The following is a 25,287-nucleotide window of genomic DNA, read 5'->3' on the forward strand; positions in this document are numbered from 1 at the left end:
ACTCCTGGTGGAGAGAAAATGGAAGTATATCCAAGCTTGAAGTGGGCTTGGAATCTTTTATAATGACAAACCTTGGTCATCAAAGAACCCCTGTACTGTCAGAGGCAGAGGCTGTACATATAGAGAAGCCATTTCTAAACATAGAAATAGAATTAGAACTGTTGATTCACTCTGAAGCTTCAAGCAAAGCAGAGTTGTATGCTAGCTACTACCTGCAGACCTAAATGAGTTTGTGTCATTTGTTTATTTGTGTACATGTATGCCCCCACCCCCTCCAATGGCCCCAACTCTAATGTGTTTCTTTTTACAACATTTTCTTTGCCAATTATCCTGTAGTGTGAGCATTTTGTAATACATGTACATTGCATAATGTACGGTAGTCATATGCATATTCCCATGAGTTTATATGCTTGTCATCTATCCCAACATAAATGAACTCTTTGTAAATCAAGCTCATGCAGCCTGTCACAGTAGCAATATCTGATAGCCTGCCAAACGAATATCAATTAGAAAAAAATAGCTATAAATGCATTTAATGCAATCCACTACCCTGGTAGATTACATTTCGAAACCATTTAAAATCTATGAATAGCAATAGTCATAGATAGCATATAGAAATCATAATCTTAAAAAAGAAGAAACAAAAATAAACAGCAATTACATGGATTTACTACATGTATATCATTGCTCTGCGTAATGGGGCAATGAATATGTGTGCAGATTGGAATATATGATTATTTCTTTTAGCCTTTCCTTTGAAAAAAAATTGATTGGTTGTACCAGTATGCAAGTTCACCATACAAGGAAAGCAGGTAGTACAAGGCTATAGGCTTCTGTCATTTCTGATACAATATTTTCTTTAATCATGGGAATCTTTTTCAGTCCTTGTCACAGCAATGTTTAAGGCTACAATAACGCTGCTTCCCATCACTTTTATAGAAGAAAAAAATCTATATTCATAGCTTGCGCCAATCTAAACATGCCAGCGCAGACATCTCCTTGAAAGTAACCAAGCATTGACACTTGTCTGCCTTTAAGTTAGCTCATATTAATTTACACACATTCACTGCCTTTCTGGCTTTAAAGAGATGTATAATGGAGGCCGCATATAGCTTTTTGAACTTTCAAGAATTGTCCTACTTTTAAATATTGTTAAAAAATGCTTGTTTGACAAAGTATTGTATGAATTTCATTTTCATGACTTGTTTCAAACTCCCCTCTCTCTGAGAGCACTTGAGGCATCTTCTCTTGCAGGAAACTGTCCTTTAATTCATAATAATATTCAATATGTTCTGCATAGATTACCCCCATTCAAAGAATGGATCAACCACCAGTTGCAGAGATAAATTGAGCTGTATTACATGACAGGTGGATTACCCATCATTGTGTTATACAATACAATCAGATTCCCTAGAAGATTCCATCACAATGAAGACAGGGGGTACACCTCTGCCCCTTTCCATATACTCTATGGCCCTAGCAAAGAACCCTAGAGGGGCTGCTGCTCTATAGAACAACTCGTAAAACTAGTTCAATGTAGAAAAAACAGATAAAGTATGCCTATTGAATGGTACAACAAGTGTGATTCATGTAGTCCACAATCTTATCAATGATTTGATCAATTTTGAGTCATGAATAACGTGTGATTAGATGAGGACATGAACAGTTGAACACTGAACTGAATGGTGAATTATAAACCGTACATGAAATGATGAGAGGGCTACATGTACATGCACATATTGTAAATTAAAACACGTTTTACACGTGTTCATTGGTACGAAAAGAAACTGATTTTGATCATATGAAGCATTTTTAATCACAAATCAGCACAAACATTTCCTAACATATTTCACATGCAAGAACCTGCACGTATCCAAATGTATGAGACTTTATTCTGAGATATTATCCCAGCCAAGCACTTCCTATGACTACTCTTGAGTTGGGTAAATACACTGTACAAATACTGAGTACCCATTGGAATATATTTTTCTAAAGGATGAACTTTCCAAAGCGCACAGGCTGTTTACAGGTTTGGTGGACACAGAGCAAAGAACTCCCTCAAGAAAAGTATCTAAAAATAAATAGTACCTGCACAATAACAAAGTAAATAGTGTACTTCAGATTAGAAATAATACAATACATCCCCGAAGACTTGGTTTGGACCATTACACAACTGCTGGTTACATTACAGTAAAAATCGAAGTGATTAGTTTCATTTTCTTTTGATCTGATTAATTTCTGCCAATAAAAAGTTCATCAAACTTAGAATATGGAGGACAAATTGTTCTTACATATATACCGGGGTAAAGCAATTATTCTATGGATGATCAATGATTTCAGGCAACATTTTTGGCAGTTGTCAAGAATGTTCAAGGCCCGAAGTAAACATACATGATATAACTTTTATTGTTTTGTGACAGTTACACCCATTCCGTAATCTTTGAATCTAGATTTCATCACAACTTACATGGTGCAGGTCTGTACATTTTTCTCATATATCTGCCTTTAGATGTTATCAACTGTCCAAATATAATCATGGCGTGACTATGTTTAATCGCAAGGCACCATCTCTTGCTTATGCAAAGTGTACATGACAACCACTGACCTACAGAACATGATGGAGTATATGCAAAACATCTATAAACAATGTACTTTGGGGAAAGGACCTTCAATATCACTAATTCCAGAATCCTTCTTTTAAAATGATTATAGCAGTCATTTCTATTCTCTCCATCAAGTAAAAGATGAGCCAAAGTCAAATACATCAAATATTTATGTTTGATTAAAAAAATCAATGTCTGTAATTAGGTTGTATGTAATATAAGTTTGCTTTTTAGAAAGTTTATTCACACAAACATTGTCTTTATAAATTAATAAAATCATGATTGTTGTATTGTTATGGATTCAAGGACTTGATGTTTGTTTTTTTCTTTCTTTTAGAAATTCCTTTTAATTTCATCTTTAAAAGTCATTATATACAAAAAAGTATTATTTCCACATATTCTAAAGGTATCATAAAAGAACATCATCAAAGACAACATCAAATACAGTAGCTTCTGGACAAATAGGTGACTGGTGACGAGAAGCAGGAAGTAATTGAAAGTCAACATTTCCGTCTATTATTTCAATGAACGATGTATGCACTCTATTACAAAAACATAAATGACATGCCACGTCATGCACCAATACAAGGCGTCGTCTTGTGTTTGTACATTCATGAATGTACATGTACGTCATAGAATTCAGAATTTTACATATTTGCAGTCTCACAGTAGAACAGGAGACAAAAGGTTGTCACCAATCAAGAATATATATCATAGAATAGAATGTAGAAATTGATATATTTGCACTCTTACAATAGAGCATGAGACACACAGACATATTTTTATGAAAACTGGAAATGGAAAACAAATGGGGCTCCATTCAATTAAGGATGCAGGTACTTGGCTTGCTTGTAAAAGAAAGTGAAAAGGGTAGTGGAAGAAAGATGTACAACCTGTATGAAGAAAGAGAAGAAAACATTCAAGGAGGGAGAGAGAGAGAGAGAGAGAGAAGAGAAGAAAGAGAGAGAGAGAGAGAAAGAGAGGGGGAGAGAGAGGGGGAGGGGTAGAAGAGGAGACATGCCTGAGGGCAGTGAGAAAGAGAATGTGCTATATCAAATCAGCCGTCTATTTTAAGGATTTGATTAAGACTCACCAATGGAAGTAAACACCCAGGTTTCTATCTGGAGGGAAGAATCGATTCTCAATGAAATACAACTGATTGTAGTATTCCAGCAGCAGCTCGATTCCTTCCTCATTTCTCTTTGGAGTTCGTATCGACTGCAAAACAGACAGGAAAGAGAGGGATATAATTTGGTTAGGAAGGACTCATTTACAAACAGCATGGTGCATAATTTTATCTTCGCTTCAAACTTGGCCAAACTTTGAGAAAACACTTCAAAATTGTTGCTATTGATTATAGAATTGTCCTTTTCCTGTCTTTCTACCAAGTTCCATGGATATGTAACCTCCTTCTTTCTAAGGTATTATACTATTCTAAATGGATTTGATATTTTAATCATTGAATTTCAACTTGAATTTCAACTTGTTTTGAGAAACATAATCACCTGGACTAACATTGTTGTCTTCATAATCTTCTGATTTTTAAACATACCATTCATTTTTCTTCTTCCATAATTGCAGTGGTCTCATTTCAATTTCACGTTGTTCTTTAATAGATAGACAAACCTGATAAGCCTCTTAAAATGATGGTACGAAATAGGTTAATACAATCTGAAGAATTTGTCTTGCAATCTTCTCTTCTTACCTGTCTGAGTTCTGCCAATTCTTTGATTTCATTCTCATATTTGTCTGCATCTGCACTGTAATGTTCTAGGATATAGTCCTATATAAAACAGAAAGGGGGAAATAAAGTTCACATTAGTATAAAATCGACACAGCATTGAAGTTGATATGAATGTAATGAATGCAGACTCTTGCAAAGATATCTTGTTTTTATTGCACAAAAGTTACTGTGAAAAATGTGCCATCTTGAGAAAAAGATGTATTTATTTAAAATAAACTGATACTACCCCCCCCCCTCCCCCAACAAAAGAAAAAGGAAAAATGATATTGAAAACATTTCACACAGCTAGAAATGTTTTCATCCCCATACATGTATGTCATGTCCATAAAGTCTCACTTCTAATGTATTTAATGTATTTAATATATTTTTCATACTTTTGAAAAAAATGGATATTAAAAATTGCTAGTTTGATGAAAGAGCCTGTCAAAATACAAGTATGGCCTGCATAAAACACCTTTCCATAAATTAAAAAATAAGAAAATTACGATAAAATGATCACGTTAATTGGTCTCTTAGGAACACCTTTGATAAAAGGATCATCTTCATTTATAATGAGGGCATAATTCATTTCACTTGATGACTGCCCTGTCATGTGTTCTATTATTATGTGGACCCATCCAATCATCATTACTATCGTGGCTGACATCCATATGGTAGTGCTTAGCCTTGGCAAATGGGCTCATCATTCAAATAGATTACAAGCATTTCAGTTTGGAAAATAATATACCGGTACATGTCCATCTGTGTGACTATAATGTTCTTCAAATAAGAGAAAGATGTACATGTACATACATGGCTAAATATTTCAGACTAGAAAATAGAACAACTCAATTTTGATCAAAATAATGGATGCTTCTTTCATCAAGTGTTTAGAGATAAAAATGATTCTCCCATTTCTGGGTTTGTTTTTAGTCAAATAATTACGCTGCTGATTGCATATTATTTGTATATAAAACCATTTCTTGGTAAAATACCTTTAAGACATTCTACATGTATGGCTTTAAAATAAAAATGTAACATTCAGATTTAATTTTGGGAAATAGCGGGCTATTTTGGAAACAAGACCTAAGATTTCTCAGGATATTTTCTTGACCAAATAAGCCGCTAATTGCAAATGTGGGCTGATGAAGGCAGCTGTCTAATTTGAGATCGGGCTAGTTGAAATAGCAGGTTGGTTTGCAACTTCAGTCTGATGAAAACAGGCCTTATGGCTAACAGAGGTTTTACTGCTTAGCCCTAGAAACTATGTAATTTGTCTGTTTGGAGCCAGAAGGGCGTTCACTCTGTGTTAATAAAGCATATGAGTTAATGCCCTTCTGGCTCCAAACAGGTAATATCATCATCATACATTCTACAAACATGCAACATTATCATCCTGATTACTTACCGTGAAGGCGACCCTGGCATCCAGCTTCTTTGTTTCTTTGAGTCCGAGAGGGATGAGAGGAATGCTCCTCATGTAGCTATCATTCTGGTATGCTTCCACATCACTGTTAATCTCCGCTAGCTCCTCCTTCAGGAGCTGTAGATTGGAGTTGACGAAGCTCAGCTCCAGGGCTACCTGCTCCTTCAGTTTACGATTGGATGCAGCTCTGTAAAAGTGATAGAGATAGTAAACGATTAGAAACTTGTTTGGATTATGATGGATAATAGTACAGAGCTTGCCTGCTTAAAGTGACTCTGTAACATTGCCTCAGATTCTTAAACAAAACCCTGGATTTAGCTCATGCTGAAATCTTAATTATAAACCTTTAGGTCAGTCAGGAATCCCATGACTTTAACAAGCAGATAGCTTGTCTGATTATCAAGATATTTATGATTGGAAATCAAAATTTCATTTTTCTTTTTCCTAATGGTTTTTATTACACTAAAATCTATTGGGGAAGATGAGTAAAACCAGTCACTCATAGATTTTTGGTTTTAGGAGGGACTTCATGATCATTTTGAAGCGCAAGTTTTTAGGGCTTCAATAATACAATATATCCCAGACACTGATAACACACAGGGCCATGTATCTCAGATTTAACATTGTTAAATGATGCCTTTAAAGGTTGTTATCATTCGATGCAATAATGCACAATAGGTTACAGCCCTGTAACAACCAAATAGTAAATGATTATAACATTAAGAGCTAACTTTTATAAACATTAATTAAGATGTACATGTTGTACACGTATATACAACAATGAAAAAGAGCTCTTCCTGCTTATAGAAGATAATTGTTCAATCTACATCAGATATGGATTAGACAAAATGAAAGATGCAATACATTATGCTAAGTATCATTCCATCTATGCTCTATGACTAGAGAATTTCAATGAAAGAAATCAGTACATAAAAATAAATCTTTCCTCTCTTGCAAATATGATAAAATATTCTTTTTTTTTTAATGCAGGGTTGTGCAACACACTCATCCATATATATGACCACACAAAAACAAACATGATTTCATCACACATTCTGAGAGCCGAAGAAGGATGCATGAATGTACTTATGGATACAAGCACATTGAGCTTTCAAAGGGCTTTATTCCAAAATACCCATGTTGTAGATTAACTTATATTTTCTCTGAGAGTATTAGTTTTTGTTTTGGTAATATTCATTTTGTCACCTTATTTGCTTTTAGTGCAGGATCTACATGTACACTTCATTGTAGAAGCAGAACATGTGAGATGTGCGCTTTACTTGTACAAATATACAAGGCTCCCTCGCTGATACCCGGTAATCTTTATCACGACTTCCTCTTCTCTCAAATTGATTTTTTCCTGATTGAATCATTTTTGGTAGAACTATCTTCTATAATTCATCACGTCCTTTCCTGATTGAAGACCATTTTCCTTTATTGTCAATTTTTTTAATGCAGATTTATGGGCACAATTTAAATTCCTTTGAAAATAAAAGTACCACTTATCATTATCAAACCACAACCCTAACCACCAGACAAGTCAATTGTTGATTTTGACCTTTTTTATCATATGAAAATCTGAAAGGATGACTAGTACACAACTTATCTTAATCAAACTATTCATTGATCAAAAAGAGATCTTTATTTGTGATTTAAAACCTCAATACCTTAAATCTGCAACGTAGTTTAGTTTACACATAGTGCGAGGCCACAAGTTTATGAATTTACAACGTTTAGTCCAAATGGACTCAGTGAAGTCTTCTGTGGCATAACTACAGGTTGTAAATCCTTATCACAAGACAAACACAACTACTGCAATCTCTTAAAGTCTTTGTATGCCTAATGGATTATTATAACTGTCATTAAGTCGTTTCAATCAGATTATGCAATATACAGTTGTAACTTGTACTACCGGTAAGTCTACACTGTCAAAAGTCACTCAAAACCAGAGCAAAATATTGCATACTGGAAAAAAATTCCAAATGAACATACATTCTTGTTGTACTCTCATACCCCAGAAGGGGGTCACAAGAGTCAATAAATTCTATTCTATTCTACATCCAAACATAACAAAAACACTGCTGACAGTCTGATAATAATTAAAGTCCAAATAACATTTTACATGGCTTTTAAATTTTGATGGAGGACGATTGATTTAAAATAGGAATAGGATGTGCAAATTCTACCAAACAAGGTTCTAAAGCTGACACCGCATAAATAGTCATACCGGTACTCTTCTTTCATAAAGAGAACACTTTTTTGAAAGTACAACTTTGTAGTGCACTTTTGCGATTAAAATGGGATATTTAGTGATTTCTAAAGGATATTCTACTATAAATCGAAACCACAAATATCTTTGTGAGGTACTCTCCATACACGGGTGGATTTCCGAAAGCAATTGAACCTGTGTGGTTGTCAGGTAGCCTCATTAGTAGGAGGAAGTAATGAAGAGAGCGGTCAATCAGCAACAATCCTCACAAACAAGCCAATTTCCCCTGCCGGCCTGCATGCGACTAAGTATCAAAGAGACGTGAATAAAGTGCAAGACACACACTGCATGGTGTTTTTTTTTGCTATGGGCACCATTATGAATCATACAGTATCATATTGAAGGAATGTTCACACTGACAGACTCTTGAAAGAGCTTCATACATGTAGATAAACTCTTTTTCCCCCTTCTCTCAGTGGAAACCAAAAGTCAAGGGAGCCCTTCCAGGATTTTCTGCTGTAAATGAAAGTGGGATTTCCCTGCAATGATTAATCTAATAGTTTTTTATATATAATATTTGTTAAATGTAATGCTTCCTGCAGGCGCGGATCTACGTGGGGGGGGGGGGTTTAGGGGGTTTAAACCCCCCCCCTTGGGCGGCCCCCCCCCCAAAAAAAAAAGGGGAAAAAAAAAGGGAAAAAAAAAGAAAAAAAAAAAGAAAAAAGAAAGAAAAAAGAACGCACGCTGGAGAGAAACCCTTTCAAGTGCAAATATTGTGAGGAGATATTCAACTCAACTTAACCAAACACATGATAACTCTGGATATAACTGTGTATTTAACTGTTACTTGATTTAAAAAGACGTTATCATGCACTGCTTTTTATGGTCTCCATTGTGTTAATAGATGCCAGGAAAACATCACTTACGGGGTTCAAATAAACACCCAAAAAAAAATCGGTTCGCCGCTTCGCGGCTCGTGGACGATGCTCCGCATCGTCATTATTGGTCAACCCCCCCCTTAGCAAAAAGCTAGATCCGCCCCTGTCCTGGGAGAAATTTCATCGTGACTGTGCCATGTACCACTGACGGCCTGGTGGTAGAGTCGCTGCCCAGCAAGCAGTAGATGGCAGGTTCAAATCTCGCTGGTTCCAAGATTTTTTCTGACTTGTTTTTCAATAACAGATCGATCTTATTTACTGGGTGTACATGTAAGCCACAAATATGTGTAAAAAAATATTTGTTATCTTCCACAATTCTTTTAGAGCTTTCAATCGCAAAATAAGTCCAGCTTCTGCATATATCTTAGTTATTTTCTTCATCTATTTATCTGTGTATTTATTAGCTACATGTTTATGAACACATCATGAACTTTAAGGCCATACATACATGGACTTAAATGGATGTTAAAAACCAGACTTCTGGCTCTGTTTATGGGGACACTCTCCTCTAAAATGATTGCATCAGTCAGCATTATCATCCCAACTGATCTTTGCTGATACACATAAAGAATTAAACCGTGGACTGTCTCCACCAGGGCTGGCTATAACTGGTCTCATCGTTCGGATTAATCTAAGATCTCAGGACCCATCTCTGTAAAACGATGAGTCAACCGCGAGGGAAGGGTCTTAAAGGCAGATCTTGAAGACATTCAATTTGATGGAAGAAATTGAACAGATTAAGTTAGATTGATCAAATCAATTACTTGATTAGACTACCACTAGAGAGAGTATAAAAAGATCTTTAAATGAATTTGAGGCTGATGACTGAAATAGTTTTAACTGTAGGTTTGCATCAGGCTCAGTCAAGATCTTTTCAAAGCAACTCTGGACAGTTTGCTGTCATCGTCTTTCCTGCCTAAAGGGGCCTTACTTTGTACGTGGATCTACATTATGTACTTTATGAAGCCTATACTAAACACTACATACAACTGAATTTAAAAAGAAAAAATATAACCATTTTCTTTTACTTTGGATATTGAGCACAAGATACATTTTTATTGAATCCTCATCTCTGAATAATTAAGGTATCTTAACTCAGTACATAAAAAAACTTCTGTAAAAAGTAGGAAGAGAATGTTATACTGTACATGTATGTATGGGAAAATTTCTTTGAAAATTATAGCAATGTTTATTAGTTAACTTTACAAAAAACAGCAAAATAAGCAAAATCTGTTTGGTGCGAAACTGTACTAGCAGGAACCTTTATTTTCACACTTTCATAAATTGGGTTTATCCATGAGAGGTGAGAAAAGGTACGGTACTTCAAAAAAACAAGCGACGATCGATCAATATGTAAGAATGGATCTGTCAGGACAATACATGTAGGTCATTTAAGGTTCACAAACTTTGTCAAAGAGCTCTACTTGTACATTGCTCTGCAGTAAAATAAAGAATGAAATTGAAAACTGTTAAAAAATATAAAAAAATATTTAGGCCTACATGTACCAGTACACACTATTGGTAATGGTAAAATCTTATGGTTCTTAGTGATATTAATTACATTTTCATGTGTATAAGTACTTTAAACAGTACACAATGTTCTTAAATGTTACTATTGTAGGTTATTAATTCGTCGCTGTTTTCACGAAGTGACGGTAGTGAATAAAATTGCATTCACTTTGCGTTACGATTTTCCTCACTACCGTCACTTCGTGAAAACAAGGACGAATTGTTCTCTTTTTTTTCTCCTTTACTTCCAGTAATATCTTGTGTAATTTATTGGTGCACGTACAAACTACAAAAACGTGTGGGAAATTCAGGACTTTTATTTCTTTTCTAGAATATATGTATGTATGAACATAAGATTAATAATTTAAAGATTAGTGGGTTTTTTTTTTAATGACTAAAATAAACTTGCTGACATACAAGCATACAGAAGGCACCTGCAGTGTATAATATTTCTGTTGGCACATTCTACACCATTGATTACTTTTATCCCATTAACAATTTTTATCCAGCTTTATATGAAGGTTCAATACACTGATCAATAATTGCTTGACCCTTTCCTTTACAAACAGGCTAGACAGGTGATACTATCCAGGCCTGTGCTCACCAGTAGGCTGCTATTGATTTACATTTTCATTAACAAAAACACAATTTGCCATGTGGCAATATACATGTACATGTATAGCATCCTCTCCATGTAAAGTACTCCCATAGTGTACTGATATTTTCTATGCTGACACTTGCTCAGTGCTTTATTTGGTCAAAGATGAAATTACTGTATACTAATTAGGGTTAGGGTTAAAGAGTTTTTAAGGTACATGTTTTACTGTTTTCACACTGGCAATATTTTTCTTAACCCCGTACTATAGGTGGGGTTAAGCCTATTCCACTCTCTGTTCAGACTGGCTTTTACCGAAGTGGGCTAAAGTTGGTCAACCCCACCTATAGTACGGGGTTAACTAGCCCTGCAAAATAGCAGGGCTAACTCCTGTTAACCCCGCAATTGCGGTGCCAAGCAAATGAATGAGAACAGAAATGAAAAATAGTCCAGTACTACGCAATGGAGCGTATCGCAGCTGGCCAGATGGGAAGTATGCCCAATCATAACATTCACGATATCCAGGGTTAACGAATTGCAGTGAGAACAACATGAATTTTCTTATTCCGCAATAGGCGCTAGTACGGGACTAAAAACAGCATGTGTGAAAAGCCAAAAAAAATAGTCCGGGGTTAAGGATAGTACGGGGCTAAGCAAAGTACAGGGTTAAGCAAAACCAGTGTGAAAAGAGTATAAGTTTAAATTTTGGGTATGGATAGGAATAATGTTAGGAGCAGCAATGAAGTTGGGAAATTGATTAGAATATGATTCTGACTGCAGAGCATACAGTACAATGTACGACCCCTCTCCACAAGGCAGTGACTACCGGTAGTGAAAGAATATTTCATGGAGACCTGTCAAGAATTATGATTCTAAACTTGCTTTAACAATTTTTGATCACAAATCTCTCCTTCATTTGTCAAGGAACCAACTTTGCTTGGTCGAAATATAATTTTTAAAATAATAATTGCTTGGAAAATGGGCAAGTATCATACAATTTTAAGGCACATATCAGGTTCATATGGGCCTACATGTACATGTACAAGCAAGTCCTTGGGCTGACTGCAACAAGAATAATACCAAATAGACCTATGCTACATGTAAGTTGCTTTGTTTTCTGATCAATCCTCTTGTGTTGTTCAAAATATGGATTTGGTGACACAACCTGGCCCCCTGTGCTGCCCCTGAACTTCAATCAATTGTCCATTCAAGAACAAGATAAGAAGGGCTTGTCAAGACAGGAAGAGCTTAAATTAGCAATTAAAACTAATCCTATCATACAATATCAGCTTATTAAACAACTAGCCTACTAGGCCTACCTACAGTGTACCTCATGTCCAACAATGTGTAAAGGGGGGGGGGGGGGGTCGGTTACACAGAAGGGAGATTCTGTAATTAATGCTCATTGATAATGAGGGCTAACAGACAAATACAAAGAAGCATACATGTACAATGTAGTAGACACACTTAACAACACATGCTGTCGTAAACACATCTACAGACCTGAACACGGGATGCAGACAGCACCACATGTCTACAGTCAAAAACATTTTAGTCCTGCTACTCCTGTGTAAAATGAACAAAATGATGAGTTAAAATGAACACCATTTTCCTTACGAGTTTTGAAAGCTGCTGTCAACTTGCATGGGACCCTCTTCATGATGAATACTTGAAACAAATAAAATTGTTCAGGTACATGTATTTGAATAATATTGGTAGAATCAAGAATGCATTAATCCCCTGATCAGGCCAAAAGGAATACCCATATTTTAGATCTGGCGAACCCCAATTGTTTTCCCTCTACATTACTCCATGGTTTCCCCAAGCTTCTGTTCATGTTGGAGACACTAAAATGAGCTTTGATAATTTTAAAATTCCTCTAGTCTGAGATAAAAGAGGCATGTAAGAAATGTTATGGCTGTCTTTTTCTGTCCCCAATAGACCAGCATACCAGGTACATGTTCTCTGTTCTATTTTTCAGATGGGTTATCAAAATATTGAATACTGCAAATCAGTTTCATCATGTACACACAGTATTTGCATACCCCTATACATTGTAAGCTGCTTTGTCTTTAATATGTCAAGGAAAGAAATGAAACATGCTCTACATTCTGATGATAGGGTGAATATTTTTTTTTTTTTACTAAAGTTGACTTTTCCAAATTTTGGTCAACTAGACGGAAAATCAAAGATCAACCAGCTGGATGCCAACATCTCTCTACAACTGCTCTCATCATGATCTCATGCATTCTTGTTTGCAAAATCTTCATACCAGAATCCCTAGATCGATAGATCCAAAGTTACACCAAAGTGATACTTTCTACATGTAGTCTATATATGTAAAGGTAATTATGGGTATCTATAGGCCCAAATATGCAAAGAATGACATCAATTCCACATGACCTCAGTCATAGCTGAACCTCTCAAATCAGCATGACATGACCAAGCAAGCACAGACCCGTGCACCTCACCAAACCATGGTCCTGAACTAGAATATAAATGATTTATTAAACACAACAGAGCCGCTCCTCATTCTATTGTGAAATTCCATTCTTCTTATTTACTCAACCATGATTCAACACAAGGCGCGATACGCTGGGTAAACATTCTCCTTTTGAAAGGCGTGTTGAAGTGGGAGGCGTGTGCTCATAAACGTAGGCCCCATGTATAGGTTGTTTCGTAGAATAAATAATAAAGGGCGGCCCGTTGCTATCTATACACAGGTGATTCATTAATGGAATTTGTCTGACAGTATTTCAAGAATGACTTCCGGTGGCGTAAGAAGTCAATGGACGATGAATATGCAGGAAGTTATGAATTTATTATGATGCAGAAATGACTAAATATTTGTATTTGTTATCAGGAAATAAATCAAAACCATGTCAATTATTAATATTCAGATTTGAAACATCATTCAGCTGATATTGTATCATGACATGTGTGTCTAATTCTTTTAGGAGAACACTGGATAATCTCTTGCTTTAATGTGCAGTAATAAATCAACTCAAAATGTTTAATCGCAGGGAACAACTACATGTAGTTAGATAACAAGATACATGTAGGCCTACACTTAATAAATTGGAAATATTCAGTTACTAAACCATTTACCCTTTCTTTTATTAAATAACTGTTTTAATGTGTACTACAATTTTACATTTACAATCATACTGTCACTGTGTCACTTTCAAGATTAGCAGTCTGATAGTGATACTAATGATGCACATGTTTATTCATTCAAACATGAATGTAGGAACACAATGAATACCGGTGCATGTGTTGTAGGCCACCGATAAGGTCATCAAGTGTGTCATGAAACATTATGTGAACTGCTTAGGTGGTACACAAATCAAAATACAAGTAATTGTTCTAATGAGTTTATAAAATATAACAATTTGGCACTTAAACTGATATTTCATAATATATAGCCTACACAAATATGTAGGCAATCCATACAGTGTTAAGACATTAATATATTCAAACACAACTTTAAACACCCACAAATTATACATGTACATTGAAGGCTTTGCACTGCTAGCCGTTAGCAACAATCTAGTCCGTCAAACCGACTTTATTAAATAAGAAGCCGAGATATCTCACTCTGCATGCTAGCTCCTTGACTTAACAAGACACCACCACCAATGTCTTGACTGCCCCTAGTGAGCTGTCACCATGGTAATCATAGTCGCTATGGCAACCCCGTAACACTGAATAGGGCAGAGAGAGCGCTAGGGTGAAGGATCAAGGAATAATAGCATAGGGAGACAGCATGCTAGGCATAAACACATGGTGTGGGGTTGTTTACAACATTATCTGATCTGACATTTCAAGTTCATGAACATGTAACGTAGCATACTACAGTACAAGTACAAATGTGACACATGGTAGAGTGAGCGTGATGAGGAGTATAACGTTATACATTAGCCAGCGGATCTGAAGTCTAAATCAACTACTGTACATGTATCATTATTATTCATTCCCTATTTCCCATAATATAGGAGATAAAAGTACTGTATTTTTGTTATACCTTTCATGATTATCGGCATTCATACATGTAAATGCAACTTTAAATGGTATTTTTGTCAGTTCTTTTCATTTGTTATTATTATGAACATTCAACATAAATCTGACGTCATACCATTATTGGTTGATTTCACATGCTTTGTAAGCCTAAGGCCTAAGGTCTAGATTGTGTGTATCAAGAATGGGTATTGTACATGTACATGTAGGCCTACATTAGAGAAACATTATGAAATAAATTGGTACCATTAAACCATCCAATATCAGTAACAACATCATCATCAACACCATACTATTATCATCACCACTGTCATCGTCATCACAACAATCATCATCATCATATTCATTGCTGTGTTCAACATCATCATCATGCTCATGATCATCATGATCATCTTCATCATCATCAACCAGATAGAAAAGATACTACTTACAGGTACATAAACCTTACTTGAAGAGATTCTCAGCTCCAGCTCTCATCCTCATCATCTCTTTATTGATCTGCTGGTTGTTTCAATTATCATCATGTTCATCATTATGTTCATCATCATCATCATCTTCATCATCATCAACCAGACAGAAAAGATACTACCGGTAAGATAAACTTACTTGAATAGATTCTCAGCTCCAACTCTCATCCTCATCTCTTTATTGATCTGCTGGTTGTCTCAATTATCATCATGTCCATCATTATGTTCATCATCATCATCATCATCATCATCAACCAGATAGAAAAGAAACTACCGGTAAGATAAACTTACTTGAATAGATTCTCAGCTCCAACTCTCATCCTCATCTCCTTATTGATCTGTTGGTTGAGTCTTTGTCTTCTATTCTGCATCTTGCTTCTCATCGTCTGATTCAATGGATCACAACCCTGTTTGATGACGAGAGAAACATTGAACATTGTCATTTCAAATCAACTCATCTGATTCAATGGATCACAACCCTGTATGAAACATTGAACATTGTCATTTCAAATCAACTCGTCTGGTTCAATGGACCACAACCCTGTATACTATGAAACATTGAACATTGTCATTTCAAATCAACTCGTCTGATTTAATGGATCACAACCCTGTATGATGAGAGAAAACATTGAAGATTGTCATTTCAAATGAACTTTGAATTCATGAGGCTTTGTGTACTTTACTTACAGTGTGATTTAAAGAATCTATTGGAACACCAAAACTTGCTCTTTTGTCATTTCATAAGGAAACGTTTGACAATGAGGTTTTCTTTCTCTTGATTTCCAGTAATACCATGCATACTACATATACAGCCCATGCATACATATACAGCCTTTACATATGTTGTATGCATTTAAGTGTTTTAATCAACTAACATTCTGTAACTGAAGAAGCACACATCGTTTCTTCTTGTACATTGCATTGTATTTACACATGTAGATGTACGTACATGTACATGTACCTTTACATGTACAGTACATGTAGATATACAGTACAAGTTCACCATTCAATAACATTTAGTCCTGATACAATACTCTATATTAAATACAGGCGATACAATTGTGTCTTGATGATACAAAATACTACTGTAGAATCAATATCTGTACATGTAAAATTTTCAGATTTAAAAAGCAAAGTCATAAAATAGATATTAGTGCAGGAACTTACCTGTACATGTACATTCAATTGCAGTGAATATTATTCAAAATGCCCTGTGCAATATATACAGTATTTAAATTTTCCATATCAGGTAATCAAGTAGACTTTGACTGATTTGCCATGTAATGTAGAACTTTGGAGTTTGTACATGACGCATCCATGCACACCCATCATGATGTGGTAGTAATGACCTTTAAACGTCGTACAAGTATATTAGCTGTTGGAAGCCATAAGGGAGTTAAAAGAGGTGATAAAACTCATGTACTTTGAGACACAGCTAAGGCCCTTATGACTCAAAAGTCAAAACAAACGATACATGAATTTTGTGCGTGCTTTATCATATTTTTAAGTAAACTTCAAAAAGCAATGAGGACTAAAAACTTGTGTACCTTATCAGCATGAGAAATTAGTTTCTGTTTGATAGAATGGTCCTAGAAAACATTGACATTGAGTCAGCTTCATGTACACCTGTACCTGTATGTATTACATTTGTTATATAATTTAAGTACAGTCTTGAAATCAAACATTATCAAATATTTTATTTAAATAGTAGACAACACTTTTTTGACAGTCCCAACATCAAGTATAATCACAACGCTTACCGGTAGTCACTTGCCTGAACGTAAACATGCAATTAAATTTGTATAGTACTACTTTGACACATTAGAGAATTCTAGTTAGACAGCACTCATTTGAACTGTTTTGACAGGTTCAATATTCAATTTTTACTTACATGTACATGTACATTCCAAACTTACTGATTGAATCAGAAAAAGAATATACTAGACTATTTCTGAGAAAGCCTTTTTCAGAGTGCAAATTCAGGTGCACTATAAAGTTAGAAAAAGAATGCTATTTTACCACTCACATGCATTTTCCCCTTGACAATATCCATTCAGTAGCAACCACTCAAAAAATAAAGATTACAGAGCAGAAGTTCTAATATTCCTGTTAAACCTAGCTGTACAGCCCTAAATGCAGAAGTTCCTGATGATAATGTTGTTGTAGGCCTACTGTAATCGCTGCCTAAACTGAATACAACTGTGTGCATCGTAAATTGGTTGACAGACATTCTGGTCAGCAAAATTGACTAAATTCCTGTCATCCGAAGCGTGACATATTGTTTGCAAATATATGACATCATCATCTTCCTCTATCAACACACCCCATGAGAATTTTCAACACAAATCCCCCCCCCCCCCCCAACACACACAGCAAAACAAGATTTTTTTTAATCAAATGTTTTCTTCTTTCTTGTTTTATCAGATTGTTGGAATACTATGGATCCTAGAATCGAATTGAGAATGATAAAACAGTCCTGACAATGATTACAAAGGGGGGGGGGGGGGAGTATTATTGTGTGTTTAGAAATGCAGAGTGGATCTGAAAGTAAACAAAATATTTGCACCATAAACAATTTTTGTTTTCTTTCATTAGTTTTAAAGTGTGTGTGGGATTTATCAAACTATAAATACAATTACATTTAATAACATTTAGACAAAACATTGAAATTTATTTCAGAGCACCTACATATATATCTCAAATTTGTCTGCTTAAAAAAAAAAAAATCACATCAGGGAATCTCCCTTTAAAAGCACAAGGCAATACCATAGAATCCTACACAAAACTTGCCCTTGTCAAGTTTTGTGAGTGGTTGCCAGAACCTGCTATTCCCAACTAGGGTGTTAACACTTAAAGGATTTTTACAAAATCTATTTTCACCCCTATCAATCCATCTCACAAACTATCAGTCTGCTCCAAATAATCCCTTAATGAATGGATGTCTTAAGTTACAAGGTGACTCTTCATATTAGGTAACCTGATCTTAGCTGATTGAGACTGACTGATCCAAATTAAGCCTTCTTTAATCTTGACATTCTAGGAAACTTAATCAGTAAGCACAAATTTAGTTAACAGATCAAGTTCCACTTTGAGCTAAAGATATCTGAAGGGTTGTTTATTTATAGATGCATTTACAAGGCAAGCAAAAATAAACAATTTTTCTCACTTTCTGTTGCTAAGCAACTACAGGCAAACACAACAATAAACAACAAATAGAAATATCCACCTTTAGTTGTGATGCCATATACATGTATGTAGGCCTACAGTATAACAGTGCATTGCCTATTTCTCAATGCTAGCTTAACCTGTTGACTACTGAACTCATTCCCATATTTATGCAATGTACATGTACATGTAATAGTTAATACAGGATTTACCTGTTTTCCATCTATAGGCAATTGCTTAATTTGATCTTACAGGTACAGTACAAGAACATCAAAACTTATGAAACACTCTGGACTAGCATAAATACTTTTGAGAAAAATGTAATTAAAAAAAAAATCTTTCAGATGATTTTAAATTTAGTTATAAAATATTTTTTGTTTAACAATGGTTTCTACTTTTTAAAATTATAACAATATCTTGTTTCAATCAGGAATTTCATTAAGAGGAAACTGGATTGCTTAGGCTTTTCAAAACCTTGAAACATGCACAGCTGCTTGGAGTTGTGTTTTTTACATTAAAATGTTCCAGACATAAGGGTGTTGTGCTGATGCTACATGTAGCGTGATGATATGCATCTGTTTTAACTATTACAAAATAGTGGCTACATTCAATGTCACCGTCTACTCAAGAATCAAGGTTTTTAACAGGCTGTAATCTTTCCGGTAGGCGTGTAACCTTCATGCTACCCACAATATTGAATCATATAGAAATAACACTTTTGGTTAGGAACAAAGACTGAACGTACTGTAGTAACTGTAAAGCATCAAGATTTGTAATACATGTAGGAGGAAAATACCAACTTTCCTATGGCACTGTTTCACTGTTTCCCATTTAGAGAAATGGTTTGATGATGGACTTCAAATTAGATATTTTATAGGGGGGAAGTTCACCCTGATAACACATTTAATAAACTAAAAGCACAAACATAAGAAAAATGGGTGAGGGAAGGTTTGAGAAATAATTGAGGTTTTGAAAATACATCTGTAGACCCTATACTATAGCAGGTATAGCGTCTACATAAACAATAAGACGGAACTTTGTCAAGATATTCTACCTGTACAAAATGGCAAATTGACAAAACCCTGTTTTCTTTTGCAAGTTCTATCTGCTTTGTATGGACCTTTTCTAACACTTTTTTTTTCTCTCAAAAGAATGAACTTCTCAGACCTTGATCTACTAGTTATACAGATGATAATTTGTTGTTGACGTAAAACTAAAGGTAATTTAAAGTTGAAAATCAGCACTGATGTGAAAACAAAGGAATGTGTTTTAGCCAATATCAAAAGCTAAATATCCATTGGCAAAGAAACTTCAAAATGAGACCAAAGTCATGCTAATTGAGATATTCTAAGGATAATAAAAAAATTAATGACAACCCCGGTACCCATGGCATGCATCGCTCATAATGTATGCAGTATGCACACAGGTCACACGAATGTGTTAGTGAATAAATATGAATAAAAAGACCCGAATTAGCAGGTGCCGAGGATTGATTGACTTTATAAACGAAATGAATATATCATTATCATGTATATGTAATTATACTCCTTTGTCAAATTGTTAACTTTTGCCTAGAGTCAGAGTAGGTCTAGATCTAGATCTGGAATCTCTACATAGATCTAGGTCTACTAGATCTACAACTACATCATATGTATGAGATTGAGATTGAGATTCTAGATCTACACTGTATTCTATTGTGCAGTTTCCTACATCACTAAAACTTTCCTATAAACTGATAATGCCTATGACATGAATCAGCAAAAATGTCAGCAATAAATGAGGCGGATTTAAAGGAATGTCATCACCAGGCGTTCACGGTCATGCAAAAACGACTCCACCCACTAACAACATCACGCAACAGCCACCGTTAACCGTCGCCAAACGCACGGCTGCTCAAACAGTGGCATGTACCGTAGAAACCGCAGCCGCGAATTCGAAATCTTGAATCATCGAAACTCTCAAGAAAGAAATGAGATGCCTTACCTTTCTCCTCGGTGGATCGTTCTCCTGATCTCCAACCCTAGTGTCGATAATCTCCATAATTCAAAATCTTTCCGATGATTCGGTGGTCTTAAGATCCAACAAGAAACAAACAAAATAGTAGTATTTTAAATTGTTCGGGAGATGAACACCGTCCGTCGGATATCTGTCGCAAGCATTAAGCACTGCACTGCACCCTCGACCTCCGCGCTGAATACGTGCCTTCACGGTTGTTTCATCGCAAAGCATGCCGGGACATAATTCTAGTCCATTTTCACCTTCGCCGTGATATCAGCTGTCCTGTTGCAAACAACGGGATTCGTATCGAATCAACATCATAATCTTGTACATAGTCCGCTATTCTGCAGTGATTTTCTTCCAATCCAGTATCATTTGTACGGTAAGAAAACCAAAGTTTGTGATTATTCATTTTTACGACTAATAAAGCTGATAATACGACGTAATGAGAGTGGGCCGAGATCCAACTTAAGTAAATGTAGGCCTAGATGATAGATCTAGTCCCGTATGTTCAAATGTGTGTGCATTTTAAGTAGACTGATTGTCTTTTAAGCTGCTTAAGTACACTCGTCTCGTGTTTTAGGTAGAAATGTACAGTAATATGAGATTTATGTCTCATGAAATATGAATAGACTTTCTAGATCCTATAATTGATAATGGAATAGGGTCTACTAGAATGGCCGACAGTTAGGCCTAGAAAGTGATTGCAATTAGACTCTAAGTGTAAAAAAGTAAAAGAGGCCATGAAAATGATAGATTTGTCGATCTGGATCTGGATATAAATTCTGATATCGATGAGCTCAACTTGAGCATCTACGTGTTGAAGAAGTGATAAGGATTCTTTTGTTACAATCATTCTTGTGGTCACGAACTTAATATGATTGTCTTTTCCCTTATATTTATCAGTTGCAGCATCATCGAACACGGCCGATGAAACAGAAGATAACGTGCATGTAGATGTTACGAGAGAGCTCATTTCACAATGGACAACAGAAGTGTTACGTGACTTTCTACAAGGAGGGGACTCAAGCTTGGAAATCGAGTACCGGTAGTCATTATTTTATGGCTGTTCTCTGCCTTGACGCGGTAGCTGTTCAGCCATCCGAGGTAGACACTGTGAGGAACTGGACAATGGATGGATTGGGGGGGGGGGGGTGGGGGTAGGCATGCAGAACTGGCCTACTATGTTTGTATGTACCTACTGGATAAGGACCCTCCATCACTAGAGGGAAAAATAATGAGAGACTACAAAGAGGGGAAGGCATATAGTTATTTTGCCCCTAAAAAAGTGTTCCTTCGGGTATCAAATGACGACGGGTGAAACCTCACAGTTGTAGAATTATTATCTGTAATGTGATTTCCAAACCATGTGACAGCAAATGGTGTGTGGTGTATGTTGTAAAGGTATTGTAAAATGCATTGTTTAACAATGTATAACAATGTTTAAACCGAGATGGACGTATGGCCCTACGTGCTACCAGTGTCTGTGATATGGTGTATTAATACTGAAGCCCTAACAAAATTGTGCTTCAAAATGATCAAGAAGTGCCTCTAAAAAGTAAAAATCTTTGTTTGACCCCTTTTACCATACTCGTTTTCCCCAATAAACTGTAGTGTTATGAAAACCGTTTGGCAAACACAAAATTTGGTTTTGATTTCCAATCGTAAATATCTTGATAATCAGACAGGCGATCGGATTGTAAAAGTCATTGAGTTCCTGACTGACCTAAATTTATCATTGCAGCATGAGCTAAATCCAGGATTTTGTTTCAGAATCTGAGAGTAAGTTACCCGATCCCTTTAAATGTGTTTGCATTAAAGGTGGTACCCCCCCCCCCCCCCCCCCCTTCTCAGCAAAAGTCCAGTGTGTAAAGTCAATACGGGCAGATCTTTTTCTTTGTTACGAGCCAGTGATTTTGGGAACACGCATGCGGTACCTCCGTTCCCGTTCCTGGAGGGGGGGGGGGCCGGGGGTGGTACTACTTCTTCATAAGATGTCAACTTATATGCATTGCATTAAACCTGTTAATATTGATCTAACTTGTATTCATCTCATGGTTATATTTATTTTATCAATAAAATAAAACAACACAGAGAAGGTTGTAGATGAGTACTAAGCAATCATTACTGTATGTAGGACGCCGAGTTGAAGTTATTCATGATTTATTCAAGAGAGGAAGGTCAGACAGACCTGATGTTTTAAATATTTAACGAGAGAAAAATCATAGAAACAGAGAGAGGCATCGAGAGAGATGTCGACGCTTAATGAAAGAGAAAGAGTGATAATGAGAGAGGAGAGAGAAAGAGACAGAGAGGGGAGGGAGAGATAGAGAGGGAGAGCAAGAATTAGGTGTGAAGAGGAAGATCTAAGAGAACAAGAGATTAAATTTTACAAATGTACACGTTTCCATGTACCTTTACTTAATTTATATTATAATGTAAACGATATTGTGATGGTCTTTGCTTAATTTTAGTTTGCATTCTTTCCTTTAGCTTTATCTTCTAATTTACTATTCTAATTTAGTAAATGTTAGTATAAATATAATTTTGATTTCTATCTCTTCCCCGATGTCATAGCCTCCATTCTTGCTCTCCCTTCCTCATGTTAGTCCATCTCTCTTTCTCTCTGTAATGATAACCCCTCTATCAATCTTTTCTCCATCAACTCATGATATGTTCCTCCTCTTCTCCTTCTCGTTCATCATCACAATCATCATCATCATCTCAAAACTGTATTAATCAATCTATAAGACTCTTTAGATTGATCAATACAGTTCTTATAACATATGACCTTTATGTACAAACAATAAACCAAATGGTCACAATCATTTAATAAAAAGTGGTAAGAACAATTATTCCAACTCTATGGGCAACAACGTAATCTCCATTTTCTCCTCCTCGTTCAAATATTAGCTTCTTTTTCATTCTTTACTCGTGTTACTTCTCTATCTCTCTGACTATACTCACAAGAAAGTAGAATCAACGGTTTGACATGAAACAGTCTAGAAAATGAACTAAATTTATTCAAGTATCAAATGATTTTGAATTACAGACAGCTTTCTCCCACGAGATGAAAAAAATATCTCCCTAACCAGAAACTGGCAAAATAACTAAATGCCTTTCCCTCTTTGTAGTCTCTCATTCTTCCCTCTAGTGATGGAGGGTCCTTATCTACTAGGTACACACAAATGTCTCTATACATAGTAGACGACCAGCTCTGCAGTCTGCATGCCTTTCTCCCCCCCCCCCCCCCCCCCCCCCCCCCGCCCCTCTCCATCCATCGTCCAGTTTATCTCTACCTCGGATGGCTGAACAGTACCCCCAGAGTCAAGGCAGAGAACACCCATAAAATAATGACTACCGGTACTCGATTTCCAAGCTTGAGTCCCCTCCTTGTAGAAAGTCACGTAACACTTCTGTTGTCCATTGTGAAACGAGCTCTCTCGTAGCATCTACGTTATCTTCTGATTCATGGGTCATAGTGTTCGATGATGCTGCAACTGATAAATAAAAGGGAAAAGAAAATCAAATTTAAGTTTGTGACCAAAGAACCCTCATCACTTCTTCAACACTAGATCATGTAGCAGACGTGTATGCAGGAGGGAGGGAGTTTCGGGGGTTGAACCCCCCCCCTCCTCCAATTTTGTTTGGACTATGTGTGTGTGTGTTTTTGAGGAAACCCCCCCTCACTTTTTTAATAACAAAAATAAATTAAACATTTTTTGTGCTAAAGGGTGACCCAAAAAAGGTGACCTTACCCCCCACCAACTGAACAAAATATCGGTCTCCCAAATTTCATATTTTCGGGGAAAAAAAGAAGGAAAAAAAAAGTGCTCTTACCACCCCCCGGCTTATTCACCGGCTGGCCGAGTCGTTGTGAAATTGACTGCGTGATTTTCAAATTTTACCCCCCCCCCTCGAAAAAATCCTCCGTACGCCCCCGTCATGAAGATCCTCAAGTAACGTTAGAGCTCATTGATATCAGACTATTATATTCAGATCCAGATCTATCGTTTCATGGCCTCTTTTACTTTCTTACATTTATAATTTCTAATTGCAATCACTTTCTAGGCCCAACTGTCGGCCATTCTAGTAGACCCTATTCCATTATCAATTATAGGATCTAGAAAGTCTATTCATATTTCATGAGACATAAATCTCATATTACTGTACATTTCTACCTAAAACACGAGACGAGTGTACTTAAGCAGCTTAAAAGACAATCAGTCTACTTAAAATGCACACACATTTGAACATACGGGACTAGATCTAGGCCTACATTTACTTAAGTTGGATCTCGGCCCACTCTCATTACGTCGTATTATCAGCTTTATTAGTCGTAAAAATGAATAACCACAAACTTTGGTTTTCTTACCGTACAAATGATACTGGATTGGAAGAAAATCACTGCAGAATAGCGGACTATGTACAAGATTATGATGTTGATTCGATACGAATCCCGTTGTTTGCAACAGGACAGCTGATCACGGCGAAGGTGAAAATGGACTAGAATTATGTCCCGGCATGCTTTGCGATGAAACAACCGTGAAGGCACGTATTGGATTCGCTCCTCTAAACTCACCGCACTTGGCCTTTTATTCGAGTGCGTACAATATGCATAGGGGTAATAAGACAGA

At 36.1% G+C, this 25,287-nt stretch overlaps 1 protein-coding gene and 2 long non-coding RNA genes across 4 annotated transcripts in view; 1 reads left to right on the plus strand and 2 right to left on the minus strand.

The window, feature by feature from the left end:
- LOC580747 (rhophilin-1) overlaps nucleotides 1–20,842 on the minus strand; it is a 45,990-nt gene extending 25,148 nt beyond the window's left edge. Inside the window, exons 1-5 of one of the 2 annotated variants that reach the window (XM_780785.4) lie at nucleotides 20,636–20,842; nucleotides 15,779–15,894; nucleotides 5,735–5,939; nucleotides 4,309–4,386; nucleotides 3,697–3,821 (exon numbers count right to left, since the gene is read on the minus strand). In XM_780785.4, coding sequence (XP_785878.2) covers nucleotides 3,697–3,821; nucleotides 4,309–4,386; nucleotides 5,735–5,939; nucleotides 15,779–15,894; nucleotides 20,636–20,692 — 581 coding nt within the window. In that variant the 5' untranslated portion in view covers nucleotides 20,693–20,842. Of the gene's footprint in view, nucleotides 1–3,696; nucleotides 3,822–4,308; nucleotides 4,387–5,734; nucleotides 5,940–15,626; nucleotides 15,703–15,778; nucleotides 15,895–20,635 lie in introns of those variants that run through there. The other variant, XM_003724133.3, reaches the window with a different exon arrangement.
- A 139-nt stretch (nucleotides 20,843–20,981) lies between these two features.
- Nucleotides 20,982–22,145, plus strand: LOC115920280. Its single transcript, XR_004062282.1, has 2 exons — nucleotides 20,982–21,032; nucleotides 21,557–22,145. It is a non-coding gene; the product is annotated as an uncharacterized LOC115920280 (long non-coding RNA).
- A 1,432-nt stretch (nucleotides 22,146–23,577) lies between these two features.
- LOC115920293 lies at nucleotides 23,578–25,066 on the minus strand. The gene is made up of 2 exons (XR_004062303.1): nucleotides 25,026–25,066; nucleotides 23,578–24,150 (listed from the first exon to the last, which is right to left on the minus strand). It is a non-coding gene; the product is annotated as an uncharacterized LOC115920293 (long non-coding RNA).
- Nucleotides 25,067–25,287: the final 221 nt, after the last annotated feature.

The sequence above is a fragment of the Strongylocentrotus purpuratus genome, unplaced genomic scaffold, assembly GCF_000002235.5.
Source record: "Strongylocentrotus purpuratus isolate Spur 01 unplaced genomic scaffold, Spur_5.0 spur5_scaffold_8, whole genome shotgun sequence".
NCBI lineage: Eukaryota > Metazoa > Echinodermata > Echinoidea > Camarodonta > Strongylocentrotidae > Strongylocentrotus > Strongylocentrotus purpuratus.